Genomic DNA, 23,905 nt, shown 5'->3' on the forward strand with positions numbered 1-23,905 from the left:
ATGTGCACATGATGTACACTGTAAATTTTAAACTTGAAAAAGACCAGATTTTCTCATTCATGGGTTAGGTATGTGTGCATAGGATGGAGGGAGCAGACTGTAGTATATGGCTCTGTGACCGACAGCCTTCATATAAAAATCAGATCTCTCAAATAAGAAAATGCTGTATTAACATGGACCAGTTCTAATTTTGAACAGTCATTTTCTAAAGTTTTACAAAAAAAGTGGTAATGAAGACCAAGTTACCATGTTTATACCAGCTATAAAACCTGTAACTAATACTTCTGGTGTAAATTACACACACAACACAAGAGGAAAGAGTTTATTAAACTGCCAAACTAATGGGAGAACGGTGTACACGTTGCTCAAAAGGAGCTAGAAAACTGAACCTGGAAAAGCAACATAAGCAACAATTAACTCCCAAGCCAGTGCAAAAGTTGAAATACTTACCTAACAATTCACATAGCTAACTCAAAAGCATCATTTAAAAGCTGCAATACATTCCATTCCACCCCCCCAAAAGCTTTCCAGTCTTGCCTTAGAAGCGCAGAACTCCTGTGCTTTTGCAGTTAAGGTAACGATTGTGGCTGAACAGGAAAAGAAGGAAAGAGGTACTATACCAAGACATCTCCAAAGTACTTAGCACAGACATGAAAATCAAGTGTATATTTAGGACCTGAAAGACACTTGGAATAGCATAGGCAATTCATACAGGCTTTTTAAAAAAATACTTTTAGATAATACTTATACTGTACAGGACGAGACTTTTAAACAATATATTACACTGCTAAAATGTTCATATAAATACTATACAGGCAAGTGTGCAACCAAGCCATTAGGAAGGTTCACAAAATCTCTGTCGAAAAACCTCAGTTTATCTTCTAGATCTGATTTCTCTGATCCAAGCCACTGATCAAGCAATAGCTATTTTTAAGTAATTGGGACAAGGCATGAGATGAGCTGCATTTGTCTTTTGATTCCCAGTTCCAGTTTAACAGGCTGTTGCCATCTTAATCTGGCATATCGATATTTAATTTAGGAGGTGGAATTACATATTTCCCCGGACTCTGTGTTATGACCACTCCAGTCTTTTTTCGAAACATTGGTGCAATTTTTGGTGGCTCGGGAACTGGGGTTTCTTCCGCTTCTTCATTATCTTCATGATGAAGATCATAGGAAATATTTCCATATTCTCGCAAGAAGGGGAAAATTTCAAGCAGGAACTGGCAGAAGTCTTTGCGAATTCCAAACCACCCTAAAAATAAATCATTTCACATGATTACAAAATAGAAAAAAATGATTTCACATGATTACAAAATAGGTAAGAATTTAATTAAAGAAATCAAGAACTGCTTCATCTGCCTACTTCAGTTCTCAATTGTTTCCATATGAACAACTTAAAATTTATGTTAGCGCTGCTTTTCAGTGTCACATCTATCATAACAGCATTGAAGGTCAGATATCTATACATGTGTCTGCATGTGTATATTTATGTATTAGAGCTAAGCCACCAGAGCAAGTATCCACAGCATCTCATGTATTAAGTGGTGACAGATCACATCAGTATATAGGGAGAAAGAACACAAAAGGCCTTGCATCTCTCCAGCAATCAATGTCACACAGGAAGACTTTCACACCAAATTTCATTTGATACACACAGGTTACAGGACGAGAGAGGCTGTGATGGCATAGGCTGACAGTGATTGCTAAGTGTATGTGTTCAGTATTCCCCTAAAATTTTTGTTGTTTGCTAAATATGATGTGATGACATGAGCATCTCATCCTTGGTATTATCTACGCTAGATTAAAACAACAGTACCTCTTTTGTTTGTCATCTATTTTTTCTGCAAAGATTTTGAAAGATAACATTCAATAAGTGGCACCTGTAACTCAGATGGCACTCTTCTGTTAACCAATACCAAAAGGTCAGCATTGAAAGGAACAACCTGCCCACCAAGGCAAATTTTTCAGTGAAAGAAGGAAAGGGACTGAGTATTTGCCAGGGAAGATCCTATACAACCCATCTTTTTGCAGAGATCATACTTGATGGCCATTGATGTATTTCACTTAGCACTCTTTAGTGGTGGATATTCATGCAAGTCTTCTGAGGATCACTTCAGATTATTTTTATTTTATTTATTTTTTTAAAAAAGTTTACAATCAGTGCTTACTAACCCTACAGAATATAAGATGGATGTTTGGCTTTCCAAATGACTGATTTGGCTACAAATCATCAACAGCATGCTTTAAAAAAAAATAATGAAGTTACCCAGAACAATTTTCCATACAAAAAAAAAAAAGTAGACTAAATGTGAATATACACACTCATTACTGAAGAGAGAGATTCTCAACATATTTCACAACTGGACCAAAATGAAGTTTATGAAATTAATATCACAGCTGGTTTCTTTCAACTCTGAAAAATCCTAATAAGTTTTATTGTCTTGTCACAAAACAACACTAACTGCAATTTGGGTAGCAAGAGCTACTCACCTGCACTGAGTCAGTACTGTTAGATGGCTAAAAGGGCAAATGCTCTTTCCAGCAATGGTAATTATTGAGGGAATAAAAAACGTGGTAAATTTACACTTGGCCACCCATGCAACTGAAGTCATATCTAAGCAGCAGAGAGAGCTAATTAGCCAAAGAGGACAGAGAATACTCCTTCAGGCTACTACTGCCAATTACAATGGTAGGTGGTAAACTATTTTCAGAACCCAGAACAGAAAGATCTTAGTCATGTCCCATGAGAATGAAACCCCCAGGAACAAGGAAGGACAAAAAGCTAACTTAAAACCCCACTGGGATCTCAACTTGCATCTAAACAGAAGAGCCCATGCTTTTAGATCAATAACAAAGACCAAGATACACTATAAACACTGAAAACTTAAGAGAACCATCTCAAGGGAGCAGTAACAAATGCATCTAAACTATTTTATGAGAAATACACACAGCGCAAAGCTTCTTAAAAATAGATTTCTTAGTAAAATGCATTTTTGTCTCGAGTTTCACTCTTTGTTTCCATGATTATTAAGTACTTACAGTGATTTCCTCCTTTTTGGCCGAATGTTGTTGCCATTAAAGTTATCAGTGAAAGCCAAAGAGGAACAAATATGGGTATAAAAGAGAAAGAATTGTGCCCGTCTAGTCTGTGTACTAGTAAAATCTAAAGGAGAAAAAAAAAAAAAAAACACAACATCAATTTCTAATATCCATTGTAATTCCCATTTCCAAGCATTTTTTAAACAAAGTGATCTTTAACTTCACACATTTGTTAGGAAAAACAGCCTCCACGGTTCCAATGTGAGGCATTTTACACATGAAAATTCAAAAGCACAAAATTCTCGGTTTTTCCTTCGTATTTGCATTTAATATTTTATTCCGAACAAGATGCAGTATTTTAACGAGTTCAAAGAGAGCAACATTTACCCCTCTCTGAACTAATAACAAGAAAAATAAAACTGTACACTTTATCCTACCTCAAACGTGAGCAGTGGGACTACAATTGTCATCCAGCTGACTGCCATTGTTATGTGCGTCCTCCGCTGCTCAGCAATCACATCCATGGAGCGCAAGAACAGAACAGACCACACAATGTAATAAAGCACCACGAGACACAGAAAGGACATCAGGATCCACAATGGAACGCAAACAACCTGAAAGATAAATTAAAGAAGTTAACTGCTTTTTCCACACCAGCCAGTGATGTGTTTGTCTTTTTTTTTTTTTTTTTTTTTAAATAAAGCAAGTCCACGTATTAAGCATAAAAATGAATCAAGTGTAATGGTCTAATTTAATCTCTAGCAGAAAAGCTTTGCAAATCACATGCATTGTTATAAGCCGTATCAGCTCTTTGGGGTTCCTCAGTAAGCGCTGTAAACCCCATCAAGCTGAAACAATTTAAAATTAAGTCAACAGAGTTAAACTTAAAAAGTAAGTTCAAACAGTACTTGAAATTGACTTTAGCAAGCATTTTCTACATTGGACACCTTACTCCAAGTGTTTCTAAATGAGATCAATTCCACATTTTTTTGAAAATACTAAGGGCAGTCATAATCTTGACAGATTATCAGATTTATGGCAGTTTATACAAAGCCAGACACAGGAACAGAGCTTTTGTATTCTAAAGTTACTTGGAGCAGTAGATCTCAGCATATTTTGACAGTGACCACAGGAGGTCAATTTCAATGCATGGTAGCATAACAAAACAAGTTAATTACCACACAATATTTACCAACACTTGCCCTAACTCACCAATCATTTTTCTGGCTGGTTTAGTATTGCAACTGGAAGCTTTTCTTTAGGATTCTGCCCTCCCCCTGCCAACATTTGACCAGAAATTAATTAATTACAGTTGATGGCATGTCCCTCTTCCCCTGAAGAAAGGAATGCTGTGCTCTTACTCAAGGAAAAGCCTTTCCCTTGACTACTGAATGAAGCATCAGACCATCAGTGAAGGATTGTTAAATAAGTAAAAGCGAGATCACAGATGCTGATCATTCATTAACTGTTCCCTGTAGTAAATATCTGAATGAAATTAAGTATTTAAACAAGTTTAAGAAGAAAACACAGTTTACATACAAGCCATGGCCATCTGATGATCTCATCTAGTCTGAGTGCAATAAATATGAATTGTAGAATATTGACTGAACACAAGATTTCCAGCTAGAAAAGAGAAGAAATGTTAGTTAACACTTAGCAATCTAAAGTTATCTCTGAAATAACTAAGGAGTATGTTAAAGGGCTTTTCTGACCCTATACTTATCACTGCAATATCATTTGCATGTATATTAAATATTACTAAGCATCCCTAAACTTGAGGAGCTGTGATCCCAATATGGTAAATGCCAATGCAGGTATCCCCTGAGGGAAGGCCTTCCTGGTATTTAAAACAAAAATAAAAGCTCTACCTACAGCACCTATGAGAATGAGCAGAGAAATAAAAAAAATAAAAAATCAAACTAATCAGGTTGGAGAAAAAAAAAACACAACCAAAATAACAAAGAATCAGAAAACAATTTCAGCTGTTTTCTTCAGGTAAGAAATACTGCTGGAATTAAAGTACTAAGAAATCCTTAAATTCAAAACTATCAAGTTTGTCTTTCTTTTAAGATATATTTTAGTTGTTGCAGTAATGTATTAAATATATGTAATTTTCATCTTAAACTAAGAGCAGTCCAGTTTTAAGTCAGTTTTAGGAAGAATATATATAATACTAAAAGACAGCATGTAAATTCAATCATTTACTGTATAATTAAATGGAGTTAACTAGATTTTAAGTAGTTTTTTAACGCTAGCTTACTCAAGAGAGTAAATGACTAGAAAACACCTCAGAAAACCCACGCTCTAGCATAAGACCAACCAAGCAGAAAAACGCAACAGGAGATAGAAAGAATAAAAATAATAACTAGCCATCAGAGAATCAATTGTTAAAGTTTTTTTTCTAAGAATCATGTTAACATTTGAGCTATGTATGGCAAGCACATGTATGGTTGGAGCGCCTAGGCTCAAAATTTAATGAATTCAATATGTCTTAAATAAATGTTGCTTTATTGACTATAAAAATAGTAACGTACAAAAGAAAGCTTTTTCTGGCCCCACCATGATACTGATATATGCTACCAAGGCTGCCACAACTGTGGAAGTTCTTCCAAAACCAAAAGGATCTCTCATTAGAGAGGAAAGGAGCTAGAGGTAGAACACAGAAAACTACTGTTTTACACCTGCCATCTGCCCTCCCAAATGACAAATTAATCACCTTGATTGGGAAGGTAAGAAATTTGCTTAGGACTTTGGAAGTTCAATTCTGCCTAGGGACAGTGCTTACTGTCAGTGGAAGGTGGTTTTTTTGTTTGTTTTAGTAATTTTCGGTTTTTACATGTCTAGTATTAGTTCATATTGCACAGTTTGTAGTAGGTTTTTTTGACATGCAATAAAAAGGCAGATTTAAAATGCTGCAGTTTGGTAGTTGAAAAAAATTAGAAGAGATTAGTAAAAAAAAAAAATAAAAAATATTATTCCCAATCCTAATTTTGCACTGTAGTAATCAGTGCAAACAATTAATTCAACAGATGCAGTCATCCATATCATGCTTTACTGAGAGGCACTCTAACAAAAGACTCCTAGTCTTCCATTGTCCCAGTTTTTATACATAACAAAGCATTACCTCCAGGGACCTGTCATGTCGGAATCCCCATACACAAGCTGCCACTGACACGGGAGATACGAAGAATAATGGCATGAAGACCAGAAGCCAAAAATGGGTTCCTCTTTCGATCCTGTCACACACCAGAACTTCAAACATCAGCAGTAGCAGGTGGATGCCTACTGCTATTAACATTGCTTTGAACTCCACGCATGTTTCCCCTTCTGCTCTAAAAGGAGGTAAAAGAAATACTCAGTTTACATGCCAACAAGAAAGCACGCCATCCTGCAAACGTCCCAAGACATTTGATTTACGAGAATTAATTTTTGGATATTAACCCCTGATTTTTAAACAAATGTATATGTTCCTCCCAACTAGCCACTATTAGAATACGCTGCTGATGAAGCAACAGGACTTGCTCCCCATTTTTTCTTCAAAAAAGGATCAGCACTGATGCATTTAAAGGTCTGGAAGTTACTTTATCCTCGACTCACAATTAAAATATCACTGTTAAGCAACTTTGACAAAAAATGAAGAGGAATTTACAAAATTTGTTCCCCAAAACATCTTACTTTACAAATGTTACATACATACAAGTGTGTTAAAGTCTGTGACTATTTCCTGTAAAACTGCAGTTCGTGTCTGAGAATTCTCCATCTTTGCTATATATTCAAGAATCACCAAATATCCCTGCATCTGTTTGCTGAGATTATACACATGACAAGGCCAAAAAAAAATCCAGCATTCTTCAAGCTGATCTGTACCTTTCAGGAAGCTGATTTAGAAAGTAACCCAATTAAGTATAGCACATTCCTAGTACCTATAAAGATACATGTCTGCACAGATTATATTAAAGCAAAGAATTCCCAGCGTTCTAACGGAAAGATGCAGAGTCACCCCATGAGAAGTTTTAGCTTCCTCAAGACAGTATTCTTGAAGACTGTGATAAAGTGCTGCAACTAGGACGAAGACATCAATATCTGCATAACACTGTTTGCATACATTATTTGTAATGATTATCATAACCGGTATGTTAAAAGAAAACCTTCTGGATGGTAGGTCTTATGTTTTTTGAAAACCTATTTAGGAATTTGATTCAGTATGTAAAACACACACCGTTCCCTTTGTTCCGCAAAATAAATATCCTCAACTTACCGATACTGCGGGTTCCGGGCCCACACTCCTGTTCCCACTGAGGCGCCCACAATCACCATTAGCTTCCAGAGCCAGATCGGAGCAAACACAGCCCAGTAACTCCATTGAATTTTGTCATCCAAACGTAGCGACAGCAACACAGAGAAAAGCAGCAGACAGGCATAAATCAGAAATTTGCTAGGAAACAAACAAACAAACAGAAATTATGGCATGCAACTTAACACAAAGATTTCAGAGGACAAGGAAATCAGTCATAGCTAAAATTTAATCAGAACACTTCCAATCCAAAAATGTGTGTCAAAGTTCTCTGCAAAGAATCAAATTGGATCTGAAGAGTCAAATATTTCATCACAAATATCGCATATCATCTCTTTCACTCATAAAACCATTGCTTCAAGGGAACACATCAAAAGCATTCTTGCATGACAAACTTAATGAATGGGCTTCTATAAATAGCTTCCTCCCACAAGGATCCACTCAGGAGCTGGGTTATTAGAGGCTCAGAAACACACCAGTCGTACACTTTCTGGAAAGCATATTCTTTCGTACAAATCAAATGAAATAAGTTAAAAACAGCACGGATAAAGTTAAATAATTTATGGAGCTTAATTTTGAATGTCAAAGACTGATTGAAGATGAAAAGCTGTTCAGTCTTGTGATATAAACACAGATTGTTTTTCTACTCCCTTAAAACAAAAGCAGGTTAAACTTAACAAAGTTACTGACAAAAAGTCTGATTTCTAACTGAGGATCCTGCTCTAAGTTTAAAACAGTTACGCTGATACATTTTATAAACAAGTCAGCCTAGGAATGAATCAATGTTTGCAGAATACTTGCAAACTGTGGCACCGTGATTGTTTGCACCCCCAGAAGTCAGACAAAATAATTACACAGCACACGATTTCCTCACACTACAGGAAGGGAAAAAGTCATCCACACTTAGAGTGCCATTCAGCAGAGGATCACAGATCGCTTTAGAAAACACATAATTATGCTTCAACACCACTTCAGCGAGGTAATTATATGTATTTTAAGGCCTGGATAACCTAAAGAACAGTAAGCGCTCACTGCGGAGTAGAGCAGCAAGTCAGGACTACTACCTTTACTCCAACAGCATAACTCACCCTGCCTATTTCCACCCTCATCAAACAGTGATAAAATGCCCATTAAATCAGCACCGCCTTTTTTAGATATCAAGCAGCTTTGTTTCTTTTCAGCACAATTTCAGGTGCCCTTTAATTACAAAAAGCTGCTTTACTGGGTCAGCACCACCTAGCATGCCTGACGGAAAGACCTCAGGACGGGCTGATAAAAAACAAATCACTCTTCACAGCAGCAAAGAGATCCTTCAGCTGCCTCGGCCATTCACATGTTTCCAGTGTTCGGTATTTGTGTAGTTTGTGTTTTCCCTGGTTCCTCAATAAAAGCAGAAGTGAAACATCATGTGGCTAAATACCAGGGCCCCCTGAATGTTCCAGTAAACATCAAAACAGTCGAGATTCAGTTATCTGCACTAGTGGAGCATTCAGCTTGCTCATTCATAGAATCAGAGTGGTTTGGGTTGGAAGGGACCTTAAAGCCCATCTCATTCCAGCCCCCTGCCATGGGCAGGGACATGTCCCACCAGCCCAGGTTGCCCAAAACCTGGCATCCACAGCTTCTCTGGGCCTCACGGTAAAGAATTTCTTCCTACTATCTAATCTAAACCTACTCTCTTAATTTAAGCCATTGTTCCTTGTCCTGTCGCTACACTCCCTGATAAAGGGATGAATAAAATGAATAAATTCATCACTTAGACTGCATCCAAACAAGCTGCAAGCATTGCTTAGCAATAACAAAACCTAATAAGCTTCTGCAACTTCCTCCCCCTACTTTTCCATTACTTTCAGACACATGTATTTTGAGTCTCACCCCCTCTGCAGCAACGCATTTCCTGAAGCATTTGTTATGCTTCCGCTCGTCTAGACAACTGATTGAGCGCAGCTTTCTGTAACTGCGATCGAGCACGGCCTCTTTCATGAACAAGATTTTCCAGGGCTCCCTGCGCTGCGTGCCAACCTGCAGACGTTATTCTGAAGACTTTATTCTGCAGTCTTAAAATATCTCGTAACAGCAAAGCCAATCTGAACTGGGTCTCTTGGCTTTTTTTTTTTTTTTTTTTTTAAGAGTTGCGTGCATCCATAGCTACTTGGCAGGACTGTGTAAGCCCAATTTGGGGTGACTACTGCCTTAGTTTCCAGGGATGGAGGCTGAAGATCTGGGGTGACTACTGCCTCAGTTTTCAGGGATAGGAGCCCAGGATTTTGGGTGATTATTGCCTCAGTTTCCCGGGACAGGAGCCCGTCGACTTGGGGTGACTATTACCTTGGTCTGCAGACCCCGAAGCGCAGCCCAGCCCCTCCGGTTCTCCTGGTGCCCCGCTCCCCACATCCCCCCCCCTCACACCGTGTGCCCACCCCAGGCCTCTCTGCCTCCCCCCACCCCACACGGCGCAGCCCGTGCCAGGAGGCCCCAGCGGGGCTCCCCCAGCGCCAGGCAGGGCCCGGGGCCTCCCGCGGAGCCTCAGCCGCTCGGGGACCGCCCTCACCTGGGGTTGAAGTCCTGGAAGAGGCCCCGCAGGTTCATGGCGGCCCCGGCTGCCCGGCTCCGGCCGCGCTCTACCAGGCGCGCATGGCGCAGCCGCCGCCGCCCGCCCCGCTCGGGCCTGGCCTCGCCGCCGGCCCCCGGCTGCCCGCCCCGCGCATGCGCAGCGCCCGCCGGGTCCTCACCGCGCCGGTGCCTCCGCCGGGCGGAGGGCAGGGCCCCAGCGGGTTTCGCGGGCGGCGCTGCGCATGCGCGGTGGCGGAGCGCGAAGTCTCGTCAGGGGGTGGCTGTGGGCAGGGCTGGGAGGGCTGGGAGTTGCCTCGGCCTTCCCTCATCTAAAAGGGGGAGAAAAGGGAAAGGCCGTTCTCAAAAGGTTGAGAGCTGTTTCAGTGGGGGTTCTGCAACTGGTCACATCAGCCTCTGAAGTGTCCTGGCAGCAGGGGCATGGGGATTGAGTGGAAATTGTGGGAGATGAGAGCTGGGGGAGTGACTAAAGGCTCTGAAAAATGTCACAAGGAACCAAGTGAATCTGGCTGAAAGACACTGAGGTCACTCGATTACAATAAAATTGTCCTCACAGAGAGAAAATGCTAGGTACTAAGACTTCAGCCAAACTAGGAAGGCATAACGAGAATCAAGGCTGAAGGCTTAGGCTAAACAAGCTCTGGTTAAGAACAAGAGATGCGTTTTTTCATTCTAAGTAAAACTAGTCAGATGCCGGAACAAACAACTGAGAAACAGATTTTCCATTTTTAAATAAAGTTCGTGCACCTGTCCAGAATATACAGGCTAATCAAACTCAAGTCAATGGGCTTGACAGTAACAAAGGTTATGAAACTTTAAAGCTGGTCAGGACAGATTATATGACAAATCTATACCATGACAGATCATCCGGTGATTGTTCTGAACTTAAAATACCTGTAGCTCCTCACTAAGCAAGATTGCATGGCAACTAAAACGCTAACAAAAGGAAAAGCAATCATGTCTTGACCTCTTGAGCTCTCTAGCTCCGGCTAGAAATATAAAAAAGAACTGGAAAGTAAATGGTCTAAGTCTTCATCCAATGCTAAATGGGCTGCTAATTTATACCAGCTAAGAACTTAGCCTTATGTGCAGCTTGATGATTTATTAAAAGCTGTAGCTAGTTGTAGCCTTTGACAGCATTCATCAGCTAATACAGATCAACTCAAAAATACGATTAATCGAGAAATATTCACAGCAAATTGCAGGTGTGGTTTTAACTCTGTTGGCAGCAGCACAAATACCTGACTGACTTCCACACCAGGAGCTTTCTGCATATTTTCAACTCCAATAAGGCAAGGGGTATGTCACTGCACACAAGAAAGCAAGGGCAGGTTGGCACAAGCAATGGTAGTGGGGAGGGTGTGTGAGAAAGCTGGCAAGCAACCAGGGTGAGCGAGAAGCGTGAAAACATAATGAAAGGAAAGTGAAGGCAAGGCAAGGCCGAAGGTTAAGCAGGCTCCAGAGGCTGATGAGATAAAACGGACCCATGTGATAGGACCCGTGGCAGGACAGCACACAAATGTGTAAGAAACCGAAGAGTTACCAGGCTTAAAGAATTGAAAATTAGTACTTTTTTTTTCATTCTGCTTTTGAAAAAGTTGAGCCGTACTAGTTTGGAAAAGAGAAGGGCTATGCATAATGTATTTATTCAAGATAAAATACATCTTCCACAACACATAAAGCAGCTCCTAGACAAGGCAGTACCTGTGGGCATTACCCTCAGCCAGATGCAATTATAAAACAAAGTCAAAACAATATTAACAAGGAATTATCTTAACTTGAAAACTGTTAATGATTTAGAAGCTTAATAAAGCAGCATGCCTACTCTAAGAATATTCACGTAGGAGTAAATCAAGAAAGATTTCTTCAGCAGTTACAATGTTTGGCTGACTGCCCAGGCAGCACAATTGTTCCTACAGGGGACAAAGAGCTAGAAAATAAATCGCAAGCTACAGAGAGACAAAGCTTTAAAAAAAAAAAAAAAAAAAAAAAAAAAGAAAACAGCTCTTTGCTGTCAGACCCAACCTGCAGGTGCCACAGCTGAGAAAATCTCCACTTTATCTGCCTCTTCCCTGAAGAAATGTGTATCAGTTTTAACCCCCTGCAGGATAGTGGACTTTTCCCCAAAGGAAAGGTTAAGATCTGGCTGCTTAGCAGCTGCTGTCAGATCTGACAAACGCTCTGGGTGACATTGCTTGCAGGGAGAACAGAGGTGTTTCACAGGCAGAACAACAAAGCTGGGCTGTGAAGCAGGGGACACAGCAAGCACAGAGAAGATGCCGTAAGAAAGGGCCATGCAGTGGGGGCCCTGGAGGTTTCCCTGGGGTGCAAGTGTCCATGCACCACAGACACATCCATAGGTGCATCAGCACCTCCCTGCTGTGCCCCAGCTTCCCACCCTCCCCTGGGGACATGCAGCCCATCATGTCCCCGGCAGCCAAAGACATTTTCCTTGCACCCTTCCTTTTCACCACCCTGCTCATCCTTTATGTGATCTGGTACATTAGCAGGGATGGGGACAGTGGCTGTGCCTGAGTGCAGGCAAGCTGCCCTGGGAGGCTGGAGCCAGCACCAAGCCTTGGGCTCACAGGTGCTGCGGAGCCCAGATGAACACCTTTGTGTGCATGTCTAGTACATAGCTGGCAACTCTAAGCGGCATTTCCAATCAGAGCCCTTTTTTTTGTTTGTTTTGGTTTGTATTCTCCCTGACTAGTAAGTTTCTTTAAGTAGCTTTTAGCTTTTCAGATGATCTTTTATTTTGTACACTTTATTTGTACCTAGGAAGTTTTGTAAAGAATGTTAACTTCCGTTTGCAGGGTTGCTGTGAAGTTCCAGACCACAGACACAGTGCAGAGCAGTTTGAGACCTGAATGGTGAAGGTTGTGTTTTACTGGGCCCAACCAAAACTAACCAAAACACCATGGTATGCAGACAGTGGACTCTGATATCAGTCACCTCCATTCAACAGTTCACCTTCAGGTAAATCCAATACCACAGAAGTAAAAATTATTTGCCTGATCTGAGCAATTAGTCTACATGTTCCTTCACAATGCCATCCAAATGTGTATAATGCTGTGAGAAAACAGCTAATAGTTTACAGCACCTAACAGAGCTGCTAATGAGAAAATGACAGCAATACATTCTCCCCTGATAAAATAAACAGTCCATCTTTCAGTCCGAACTTGATTGCTTTAAGATTTACAATGATTTGTTTGCCTTTCTTCCTGGCTCATAGGAGATAGGGAGACATAATTAATTATGATATCTTCATCCCACCCCACTTTAAATCATCTGTTGAAGCTGTGACTTTCAAATAACCCAAAACTTACTATATCATTAGCCAGAATTAAATTCCTGTTGAATTTGTGGTTAAGTTCAGGTGAGATACACTTGTAGCTTAAAATAATGATTAATCTAACTGTAACCTGTATGCCCGAATACCAGTTTTCATGTTTTCTGTGTTCTAGTAGTTTGCTGTACAAAGCTAGAAATATTATCCATTAATAGCTGTTTTTACATAGCCACTAGTCTAGGCCAGCAACCTTTCCACCTCCGCAAGCGTAAAGTGTGTTAAAATTTTATTACTTAGTATTTCATATGCACTTCTTCTATCTGTGTTATTCCTGTGCATACACATCCTCTTGTATGTCTGTGTTCTGCCAGTGTTCTACGCCTGGCACAATCAAGCCCCACATTAGAGTACTTGAGTGAAAAGGCTCAATTAAGCCTGTCTGCCAGAAGATTACAGCAGGGGATTTATCCTGTGTGGATGTCACTTGAGAACAGCTCCTTTAAGTTTACTTGGAAATGAAGAAAAGGAATACCTGTACCTTTAGGTGGGTGAGAAGATGTCAGAGTGCGCTCCGAGAGAGTGAGACAGCAATATTCTGCCTTCCTTATGATCAGTAAAGAGCACGATAATGTAATGACATTAATTAATCCAATGTAAAGCTGCTGGCAGAAATGATATTTTTTATTGTTGTTCAAAGACCTTTTAAGTTCACCATGAAAGCGAAGGAATTAAAGGCTAGATGTTTCATATATAAAGAACAAGAAAAAAATAAAATACCTTTATTTACACAAAAGAAAAATGTATTTACTTGATAATCATGATTTATCTTCTGAGAAAAGCTAGGTGAAAAGAATATGTACATACATGTACTTGGAGTTGTTTACCTGAGTGACAGGACTTGCTTTGCTTGCCTAAGGGAGCCTCCACAGCAGGCACCCAAGGAATAACACTTGCCAGGCTGAATATGCTGGGTAGATAACGTGCACTGAAATGGAATAATTTTAAATTTCTGTGGTGCTACTTGTACAGTCTTGCTGATAACATTACCTGCTTAAATTACTTAGGCTAAAAATTATTGCAGAGTACAGATCTAGCTTCTGGGAAGGAAGGCTCTGACTATTCCATTCTTGTATACCTCAGTGGAACTTAAAAGAGAAGACTCAGAAGTTCATTTTTTGGCCTCTGTCATACAACAGGCATTATAAGTGAACAAATTTTGAGCAGAAAGGTATATGTACCCTTATATGTACCTGGAGCTGAGTAGTCCTTGTAGTCCTGGACTAGTCCTTGTTTTTTCATAGGTTTTGGCTGAAGAAGCAAGTGCCTGATGATCCCCTCATGCCAGCCCATTCAATTGCATGTGTTAAAGAGGACTGTATGTGAATGGAGTATTTCAATATTTCTTTTACATTCCTGTATACCTGAAATGAATTTCTGTGAAGGTGATTAAAAGCTGTTCAGGAGGCTGGAAGTAGTGCAAAAAGTAAACATTTGAAGAGTATACTTCCGACAATAAATAATACTTTTGACTTGTCATTACTCCTGAGGAAAAGCTTCCCAAAAATTGTCCTCCGCCAGCCACTGACCTACCTGGAACCTATTGGTGCAGTGAGTCATGATTGGCTTTCTCCCCTTTGATGTGCTTCACCTTTTCTGCTCTGATCAACAGTTTGTTCCTGAAGGTTGACAAGCCCTTGAGCACTTCTGTGGGATGAAGAAGAATCACTTCATGTTGTATCCCTCTGCTTAAAGTAACTATGCAGGAAACACACAAACTTTTGGCTGATATTGAACTGTGAAATTATTAAATTCTTCATTATGTCAACATTTCTAAAGAATACTACAAGGTCTTATTTATGCTTACAGTAAGGTTCTGATATTGATTGATACAATGGGCTGTGTTTTACAGATTAAAATGAAGCAGAAAGACTAAAGGCTCTGACAGGCCCCTCTATCAGCAGGCTTAAGTTAAAATATAAGGCCAAAATCTGTCACGACCAAGTGTGATTGCAATGAAAAATGACACATGCGTGCTATTTGTAAATATATATTTTTGTCAATATACATTCACTGGGCATTGTAACATAACAGTAATAATGCCAGTGCTGTCATCCATGCAACAAAACTATTGAGCTAATGAAACTTTTAGCTATTCAAGTCAGCTGTATTTTTTTATATTTATTTTTAATATAGACTGTATTCACCAATATAAAGGTGTTTTTATACACAATCATCCTTTTTGGTAGAGTATGGGTAGTGGTGGTTTTGCTGTTTTTACTGGAAAGCAGTCAAATAGTTTCCAGCACCATCACTAGTCAAAAATAAAATAGCTGCCACAGATCCACACATTACCTGTCTGCATACAAACACCAGCCCTGCTGCTTTCTGCTTCTAGGGCAGATTGGTTACCTAGCTGTAAAAGTCAGTAAAATGTGGGAAATTTTAGAGCAAACCTCCGTATGTTACTTCAGTCCTCCACAGAGGACATTACCTCAGGAAAGCTAATTTTTTGGCTTGAAGTAAAAGTAACCTGTCAATGGGGATCTTTAGGGGTTTTCTTAGGTCTTTCAGTCATTTTGGGTTTCTTGATTGCCAGGGCTGGATGCTGTAGTTTGGAGGATGTTGAGGAGAGTTGGGCAGCAAAGCAAAGCCTAAGTGTTGTCTGAACTTGAAGACTTAAAAGATTTCTCTTGAATTTACATTTTATGTTCATTAAAAGGAGTGGGAGGCAAATATGGAGAGGGGATAAAAAAAAAGCAGCATGTTGTCTACTTTTTTTTTTTTGTTAAGACTTCCTGTCTGCTGCTGGTTGGGGCTTGTATACTAGGAATTGAATTCCCTGTGATTTATGTTGGAGACGAAACAGACATTTCATTTTCATTCCACATGCCTAGTACATCAGATTAGTTCAAAAAAGACATCATGTAGTGTCTGTTTCATAGTCAGTGCCATTACTGCTTCCATCAGCTACCTACTCGTAGTCATTCTGTATAAAAACCATAAACCAGGAGGTTCCCTGTCCTTGGCTGAATGAAGTTAAGTGAAGGAAAAAAAAAAAAAAAAAAAAAAACCTGAATCAGCTTTCTAATTTGTCAAGCTTGCTTTTCTGTTGACAGTCAGCCTTGACACCTTTCTAACACACATGATAATTCATGTGTCCTGTTTGCTTTACGGATGTCTCGAAGTGTCACTGTTAGATTATTGGAATACAGTAACGTTTAAAGGAAGGGTAGCGGTTCAGTAATAATTCACTTAGGTGGATGACAGCATAGCCGTGAACTGTTTCCAGGATCATTACTCCCGCTCTATGACAGAACAGTAAATTGTTTACAAAAAACTAATCTCTGGGCTTGAAAATCCCAACTTGAAATTCTGTTGATGTTACTGTAGGCCTTACTGTTAACATTTACTCAAAGAATAGAGATTGACTGATAATTGGCAAAGAACATATCACTCAACCTATTAGAGAATCCTTAGACCAGCCTGTAATTTTGCACAGTTAAAACCAGTAATGATCTATTATCTACACAGATGTGATTGTCATTGGCACAACACACAGCTGCCTAGTTTTGAAATTAGGGCATTCAGTTTCAATCAGGATTTAAGTAATTTTTGTGAGAATATTGTTTTGTGGTTTATTTGGCAAATTAGTTTAAGGACAAATGTTTTAAATCATTTTATTTGCATTTATTGGGTATTGTGCCCCTAAAATCAGTATCCTCCAGCCTGAAACTATTACCTTTAGTGTCACGTTAGTTAGCTAGTTACTGTTTGTATTAACATTAACTAAGATTGTTATTCAAAGCAAATCATACAACAAAAAAATATTAATTTTGTAAGCTATTGTGCCAGCAGGATGCTAGAAAACGTATTGTGCAGCTATTTGGCCAAAACAAGATTTGATGCAATGTTTTAACATCACCTGCAAAAAATGCATCTACTGTAATTATACTCTACACTTTAATTTTAATCCGTTCTGCTGGTTTCATTCGGTACTTGTCTTCCTGTTGAGAGGAAGTTCATTTAAAGTATTTATGCTCCACACCCCTTTGCTTATGCGGTCTTTCTCCTGCTTTGCCACAGCTGACAAATTACTGCTCACTGCCTGAGCTTTCTGCCACTCCTTTCCCTTCCACTGTGTTTAGGAGCTGCTGAAGTAAAGCTGGAAAAGTGGGTATTGGATTATTTCTCTAAAATAAAACCCATCAATCTCCTAGTAGTGGTGATTTCATCAGAGTCAGTGCTTGCCTTCCAGGCCTTCTTAATTCTTTTAGGCTTTGATGGTGGATCAGAACAAAAATGTATATAATGCTATATTCTTAAAAACCAAAACTGAATTTCTAATTTTTGGCATAACCACCATACCCAAATGATGAGTAGGGTTGCTACAGCATTGGAGATTTCAGCACACAGTGACCAAGAAAATACCCCTGAAGCAGCTTTGTGCTTATGCTTTGTGGGAATTGAAGGGGCAGCCCAATATGGCTCTTACAAAAACCAGTACTGGTGGCATCCTTATTGACTCAAATAGAGTCAAGGTGAGGTCTGTTTTGTATTAACTGGAGAACACAAATCAATCTGACCTGGCTTTAGATTTCTTTAGTTAAAGCATTATATATTCATCCAGGAATTTAGATAAGATTTCTTTATTAAATGTAAATAAATCCAGAACTGGTGAGAATTTTTACTGATTTTAACAGCTCCTTGAATAGTGTCACTACGTGACTTATTCATTGATATTCCTGTCGTATCCCTTGGAGAGTTTTGGTTTTTTAGATCAGCGTTGAACTTTGTCTATTCAAGTTAGCACACTGCTGATTTTCATATTTTCTTTCAGCTCACACTTTGTTCTTGTTTAATTGCCAAAAGTAATAGTCATCCAAATTCTAAACGCAGCTAACCAAAGTGCAGACTTGTGGCCCTGCAGTACTTTATTCTATGACTAGAATTAATAAAAGGATTTTTTTTTTTAATGGCAAAGCAGCACATTTTTTTTTGTTTACCATTACAAAAGTGTATTTGTAACAGAAGTGTTCTTATATAAAGAGCAAAGAACATTTAATTTGCAGTATTTTTGAATAGCAAATTGTATAAATTTACCATTGGGAAAAATACATTCAGTGGTTTATATAATAAGAATACAGCTTTCTCTGATATACCTTTAAATACTGCATTTCATTTTAATGCATTAAGATAAGACTGATGATATGGACAGAATATTTGATATAAATTCCCCCTGGTTTTGCTCTAATGTTTACTGTGTGACTAATAGCACCGCCTCAGTCCAAAACAAAGTAATTTAACTTTGTAATTTGTGTTCTTATCACAAACATATAGAGGTGTTTAACATTAAGTTTTCTATCTAGTAAGTTTAGCAACTGCAGTACAATTTTGGTTGTTTTCTCTAAGTTGTCTGTGATTTTGTCAACTTCAACATTTTTTGAAAGGCACGTCATCAGTAGCTAAATCTTTTATTTATAGAGCAGAATATTTTGATTCACTACAATTCAGAACATTATTTCAAGTCTTTACATTCTGTCAAAAGGAAATGTTCTTTTGGTATGTTTATATTTAGTAAATTCCCTCTTTCCTGTAAGAAAAACTAAACAACTTGATTATGCTTTTATAAATGACCTGATGTGTTTGTCAGATGTCAGAGCTCTGACAGAGGAACTTCAGTTAGAGGGGGACACTGCAGGTTGCATCTCTGCTTGATCAGCCCTACATGTTATGAAGGGAGGTTTTGAGCTTTTTTTGAGCAATTTGAGCTTTTCACATGAATTAACAGGTCTAGGTAAAGACTGACTTCTCACCTATTATGAAAACTAAAAGCTCCTGTCTTTACTAAAGATTTGTATTTTAAATAAGGAGATCTCTCTAGGAGTTGAACCTTTCACCATAAAGGACAAGGTCTGTAAGGTGAAAGAACTGATTGTCCCTACCACATCATGCCTAGGAAAATTGGTGGGAGTTCTGCATGCAAGACTAAGCTTCCAACTATTTCCATGCCTCCTTTTTAAGGAAAAGGCACCTAGTAATTTTACCCAAAGCATTTTTCAGATTAAGAACTTCAGTACCGAGACAGGTCAGGTGTTCCAAGAATCTCAAGCATTTGCACATCCAGATAACGCTGGCTTCAAATGAGATTTCTGTCCATGACTCCTTGTGGTTCTTTCAGAAGCCAGATAGCACAAATAATCTTAGCATTGTGTATAAGAGGTGAGTTCAGTTCAGCATGCCTTGCAGCCCTGTACTAATTTGCAACAATAGAGTGTGTGGGTTTAAAATACTAGCACCGTGGTGTAGTAACACCATGCAACATCTACTTTACCCAGTGATGCAGGACAATTATAAATCAGGCTTCATCTTATCAGTAATTGGATATAATATAAACTCCTCCTGCAGGGTACTCAAAGGAAAGGATCAGGTTAAACGTCAATATCCACACGGCTTTTACAGAGATACAAACACTAACCAGCAATTTGCTGCACTGTATTCTTTGACAAGGACCTACTTATCTCTTTTGTCAGGTTAGACAAAAATAATCCTTGGGTTTTGGCTAACCAACAGAATGACACGCATACTTCATTCTTTTAGTAACCCAGCACAATCTATTTGATCCTGCAGCTGTACTAAGGATAGTGCCAGTTTGTGAGCACCCTGTTGATTGTTTCTTGACCTGTTAGGTACTGAATTGGGCGAGTTACTGTTGGGGAAACAAGGTTCTCAAGCATTTTTATTCTGGTGGACCAGAAAGCCTTCTGCAGGGCTTGCTGTGTACTGGGGCCATAGCTGGCATGTTGCTGCAATGCTTCTGGAGAGGTAGATTAATTTTTTAGGGCATGAAACAGTATTACTTCAGGGGAGCTACAGATCACTGTGTATGGTCTCCTGAATCAGAATTTGGAAACTACTGAGGTAGTAACAGAGCCAGTCTGCTACTGTGTGCGCAGTAAATTTAGACCACTGCAAGAAATGTCTGCAGTAGCTGTCAGAAATAAGATTTTTGTAGCTCTGAAACTTCTACCTCACAGATCTGTTTTCTAAGATGAACTGTGAAGAAGGGAGATAAAGGAAGAATCTGTTTTTGTCAAAATATATTGTCAGCTATTGCAATTTCTATGTCTTCATTGGCCTTACTACTGTTGTGTTTTATCAGGCATAAATAACAAGTGTCATTAAAGAACTAGACTAGCAAGTCCTTGCTCATTTCCAAAAGACTTTATCATAATCTCAAGCATTTTTTAGTTCCGCCTTCCTCTGCCTAATTACACATCCCTTCCCATCCTCCCCTGTACCTCCCCCCTCCTGATACAGCTTTGCATCCATGTTTGTGCATACATGGGAGGCAGGATCCTCATCTGCACAGGAATCACCTTTCGTGCTTTGTAAGTAGAATTACACTATACAAAACATCACCTTAAGTTAGAGAGAAGTAGTTGTGTGCTTTGGTATCCTTGTCATAAATTGCTAACTGCAAGGTTTCAGTGTTTGAAACAGAGTTGCTTGACAGAGAAGGTGACCTCCCTGCTAGCAACACCAGAATACTGATGAGCTTATTCACTTCCCTTTGAGGCAGCTGTAACAAGGGGCAGTTCGATTTCACTATTAGCAATAGACAGAGGTCAGGTTTTTGTAACTATTTTGTAGCTACACTGAGAATACAACCCAAAACACCTCCTAAAATTTGCAACAACTATTAATCCAGAAGAGCAAATGAAGTAGCAGGGTTTATAAATGTTTAAGTAATAGATCAGTCCTTGCCAAAGATATGCATGAAAGGCTTCAGTAGCTTTCCATGACACCTTGTTTAAGCAGGCTTTCCTGTTCGCAGGCCTTATCTCTTTGTTGTACTCGTATTATTTGAGAAATTGCCTGTCAATGCTTATATGCATAAAAGTTATTTCTCAAGAGTGATGCCTTGGTAAGCCTCAAGGTGCTTGCCTTGCCCACACTAAGCACTCAGGACAGTGCGATCTCTTTGAGGATTCCCTGGATTAAACAGTAGGCACACTTCCTGAAATGGCTGCAGGGAGGGGTCAGGAATAACTCTACTTCCTCAATCCACCATCCCTTTCCTGGCCAGCACATCAGAGCTGGGAGCATCTAACTCGCCACAATTATGGGCCAAGCAGGAAATGGGAGAAACCACGACTGAGGTGTGGCTTTGATTTATGGCTTCTGGTGGTGGTAACAGCCTCACCCATTGCCCAGTACGCTGAAGTCAGTCTAAGTAGTGCATTAGAGACAGTTCTGATAATACTTGTGCTCGGGAAAGCTTGAGGGTGAGAGCAGGGGAGATCACTTACCTTGGGCTAGGGGGAGAGAGTGGCAGGTGAGCGGATCTGCATGACTCACTTCAGACACGGAAAAGTGACCATACAAAAAGTGTGTCAGACCATTGTAGCTGATGTTCCTTGCTGAGATGGTCAGGGTTATGGTGAGCCCACACACAGCATATTACAAGCTTCAGCTGTGCTTATAGAGCAGAAAAACACAGGCTGTGTTTGCTATCCCATTTTCCTAAGGGGTTGGCAGAGCAAGCTAGTTATAGGAAACTAGAAGGCATTCAATACTGTTTGCAAACATCTGAAAACATTGATCTCATTAATTGTATGTTTTTCCTAATTGGTTTACACTTCCTTGTTCTTAGTTTTTCAGAAAGTCTACTCTCTTCCAAGTTATTCCTGAATATTTTAACAGCATAGGTTGTGTTACAGAAGTTTGTATATGGAATTCAGTTTCATAGTTCTGTTAAGTACAGAACCAGCTCAGAGCCACAGGAGAACCCTATTTTACACACTGATACCCACTCCAGTGAAAGAAGCCACACATTTAGGGAATATTAATGAATTCGGTACTGGTTTTATTGGAAAGTTCCTGTAATTCTGCTTCAAAGTCTCCAGATACAGTTTGGTGTGTGCTTTCTTCTTGTTGTGAATTAATTACACCCACTACATCTACTGCCTGGCTCTGAGCAGTCTGCAGGCTATGCATAAATCCCTGACAAACCTTCCAAGTCTTCATATTCCTTGCAGAAAACATTTTGAGGTAGAAAAAAATATATATGGGAAAGCCCGGCCAGTAGGGCTGCTTTTATAGCTATTTCTCTTAGTGCAGATAACTTGGAAGTTCCAGAGATATCACCATTTGCACACCTGCAACAGCACAGAAAGACCTATCCACCCACCCAATGAGGCAGGCTCTGCTATCTCTGAACTTTACACTTAACTATTGATTTAGTTTGAATCTGGGCATTTTTCTCAGAATCCATGCTGCCATTTCCATTTTGATAATTAAGAGCCAAAAATACAGTTCCAGAGCACAGAAAGAATAAAGTTATAGATTCCATTATAGATTAAATTATTTTTTTGCATTACTTTTCTGTAAGTAAGGCTTTTCCCTTGGTTTTAGTTTCCATACTCCAACCCTAAAGATGTGGATATTTGCCAGTATGTTTCAGAGTTGACCTGCCATTTGTAGTCAAAGGAGCACCTGACACTTGTGAAAAAAGAAAACACACCTGCCAGCATGGGTCACATCGCCACAGTAGTATTCAGATGCAAATGAGTGAAAGCTTGACACCTGTTTTCAATACTGGTATATTTTTCAGCACTTCACCTGCTTGTTAGGTGTTTAAGAATACATAACTGTGGTCTTTTAACTCTTAAAATCGTATTTCTGAGCTGTCCTATTATACCATTTTGGTTTTGGATAATTTTATGGTTGCAGACTGGGAAGCATCTTGTATCAGTAACTGTGAGGTTATGTTGTACAGGAATACCAGCAGTACCTGTATTCCTTCTTCCACAAGGAAGAATTGAAGCGCTTTCTATGAAGTTAACTCTTGCTGAAGCTTTTAATGTTGTGAAGAAAGAACAATACACATCCTCCTGTCTGCTAAAGCCAGTACTGGTCTTTGAAGCATTGTTCAAAAATTGATCACAACCTTATTGTCCTCCTCTTCTACCCCTCTAGACCACCAGAGGAGTCAAGCTGGAGAAAAGAGGTCAGACGTCCTAAAAGCAAGGCTCTGCCTGCCAGAAGTCACAGCAGAAGCAGCCCCAGCAGAGGTAACAGCGGAGCCAGCCCAGCTGCCTCCCACCTCACAAGCAGCAAGCCCTACCCAAGGGCCTGTTAGGGGCTTGTACAGCACCTGCTGCACAGAGCATGCATTCTCACCAACACCCTACCTAAACCTGACCCCTGATATACCTCAAAGCAATTCCAGAAACACCACACACATTAGAAAAAGTTCACCAATTGTGGAAGCAATTAAAAGATAGGAGCAGAGTTAAACACGACTCAGAGCTTCCCCAGGTACTGAGCCCAATGCACCCGACCTCCCCGTTCCTCAGGGCTGTTACCTGTGCGGGGTGGGAGCAATATTATCAGGAGAGCGTTCAGCACCCCCCTTCCTACAGTACTATAACAGCAAGTGCCTGAAGACTCCTCGAAAGACTAAATAGTACTAAAAAATGACAAAAAAAAAAAAAGTCCCTTGCTTCATAACCTAGCCTCCTGAAAGCCTACACCAGCCACATACCTCACCCAACGAGCCTTCTCCACACCCCTGGAGGCTCCCACTCCCATTCAAGACGCCGGGGCCGCCCCGCTCCCCTTAAAACCCCCGCGGCCCCGCTCCGCCCTCCACCTACAGCCCCAAGCCCGGAGCTGCGCGGGGCGACGGCGCCACCGTGCGGGGC

General features: G+C 39.9%; 1 protein-coding gene and 1 long non-coding RNA gene across 3 annotated transcripts; one reads left to right on the forward strand and one right to left on the reverse strand.

The window, feature by feature from the left end:
- Positions 1-308: 308 nt before the first annotated feature.
- Positions 309-23,773, reverse strand: TMEM185A (transmembrane protein 185A). 2 transcript variants are annotated; one of them, XM_021273086.4, is made up of 8 exons: positions 23,746-23,773; positions 14,790-14,903; positions 7,301-7,477; positions 6,167-6,374; positions 4,582-4,665; positions 3,480-3,656; positions 3,043-3,166; positions 309-1,255 (listed from the first exon to the last, which is right to left on the reverse strand). In XM_021273086.4, the coding sequence occupies exons 3-8, from the start codon at positions 7,357-7,359 to the stop codon at positions 1,011-1,013; spliced, it is 897 nt and encodes a 298-aa protein (XP_021128761.1). In that variant the 5' UTR covers positions 7,360-7,477; positions 14,790-14,903; positions 23,746-23,773; the 3' UTR covers positions 309-1,010. The 2 variants fall into 2 exon arrangements, with proteins under 2 accessions (XP_021128761.1, XP_027320887.1); XM_027465086.3 differs by lacking the exons at positions 14,790-14,903; positions 23,746-23,773 and adding an exon at positions 9,888-10,069.
- LOC140003287 (uncharacterized) lies at positions 11,066-23,442 on the forward strand. The gene is made up of 3 exons (XR_011811653.1): positions 11,066-11,430; positions 12,724-12,886; positions 23,178-23,442. It is a non-coding gene; the product is annotated as an uncharacterized lncRNA (long non-coding RNA).
- Positions 23,774-23,905: the final 132 nt, after the last annotated feature.

This window comes from Anas platyrhynchos, chromosome 10, assembly GCF_047663525.1.
Source record: "Anas platyrhynchos isolate ZD024472 breed Pekin duck chromosome 10, IASCAAS_PekinDuck_T2T, whole genome shotgun sequence".
Taxonomy (NCBI): domain Eukaryota; kingdom Metazoa; phylum Chordata; class Aves; order Anseriformes; family Anatidae; genus Anas; species Anas platyrhynchos.

What these genes read in the sequence shown, in the direction of transcription:
- TMEM185A (XM_027465086.3), bottom strand. Translation starts at nt 9,925, where the DNA reads ATGAACCTGCGGGGCCTCTTCCAGGACTTCAACCCCAG. An exon ending in TTCCAGGACTTCAACCCCAG is followed by an intron (nt 7,478 to 9,887) that starts GTGAGGGCGGTC and finishes TTTGTTTCCTAG; the next exon opens with CAAATTTCTGATTTATGCCT. An exon ending in TCATCAGATGGCCATGGCTT is followed by an intron (nt 3,657 to 4,581) that starts GTATGTAAACTG and finishes TTTATCTTTCAG; the next exon opens with GTTGTTTGCGTTCCATTGTG.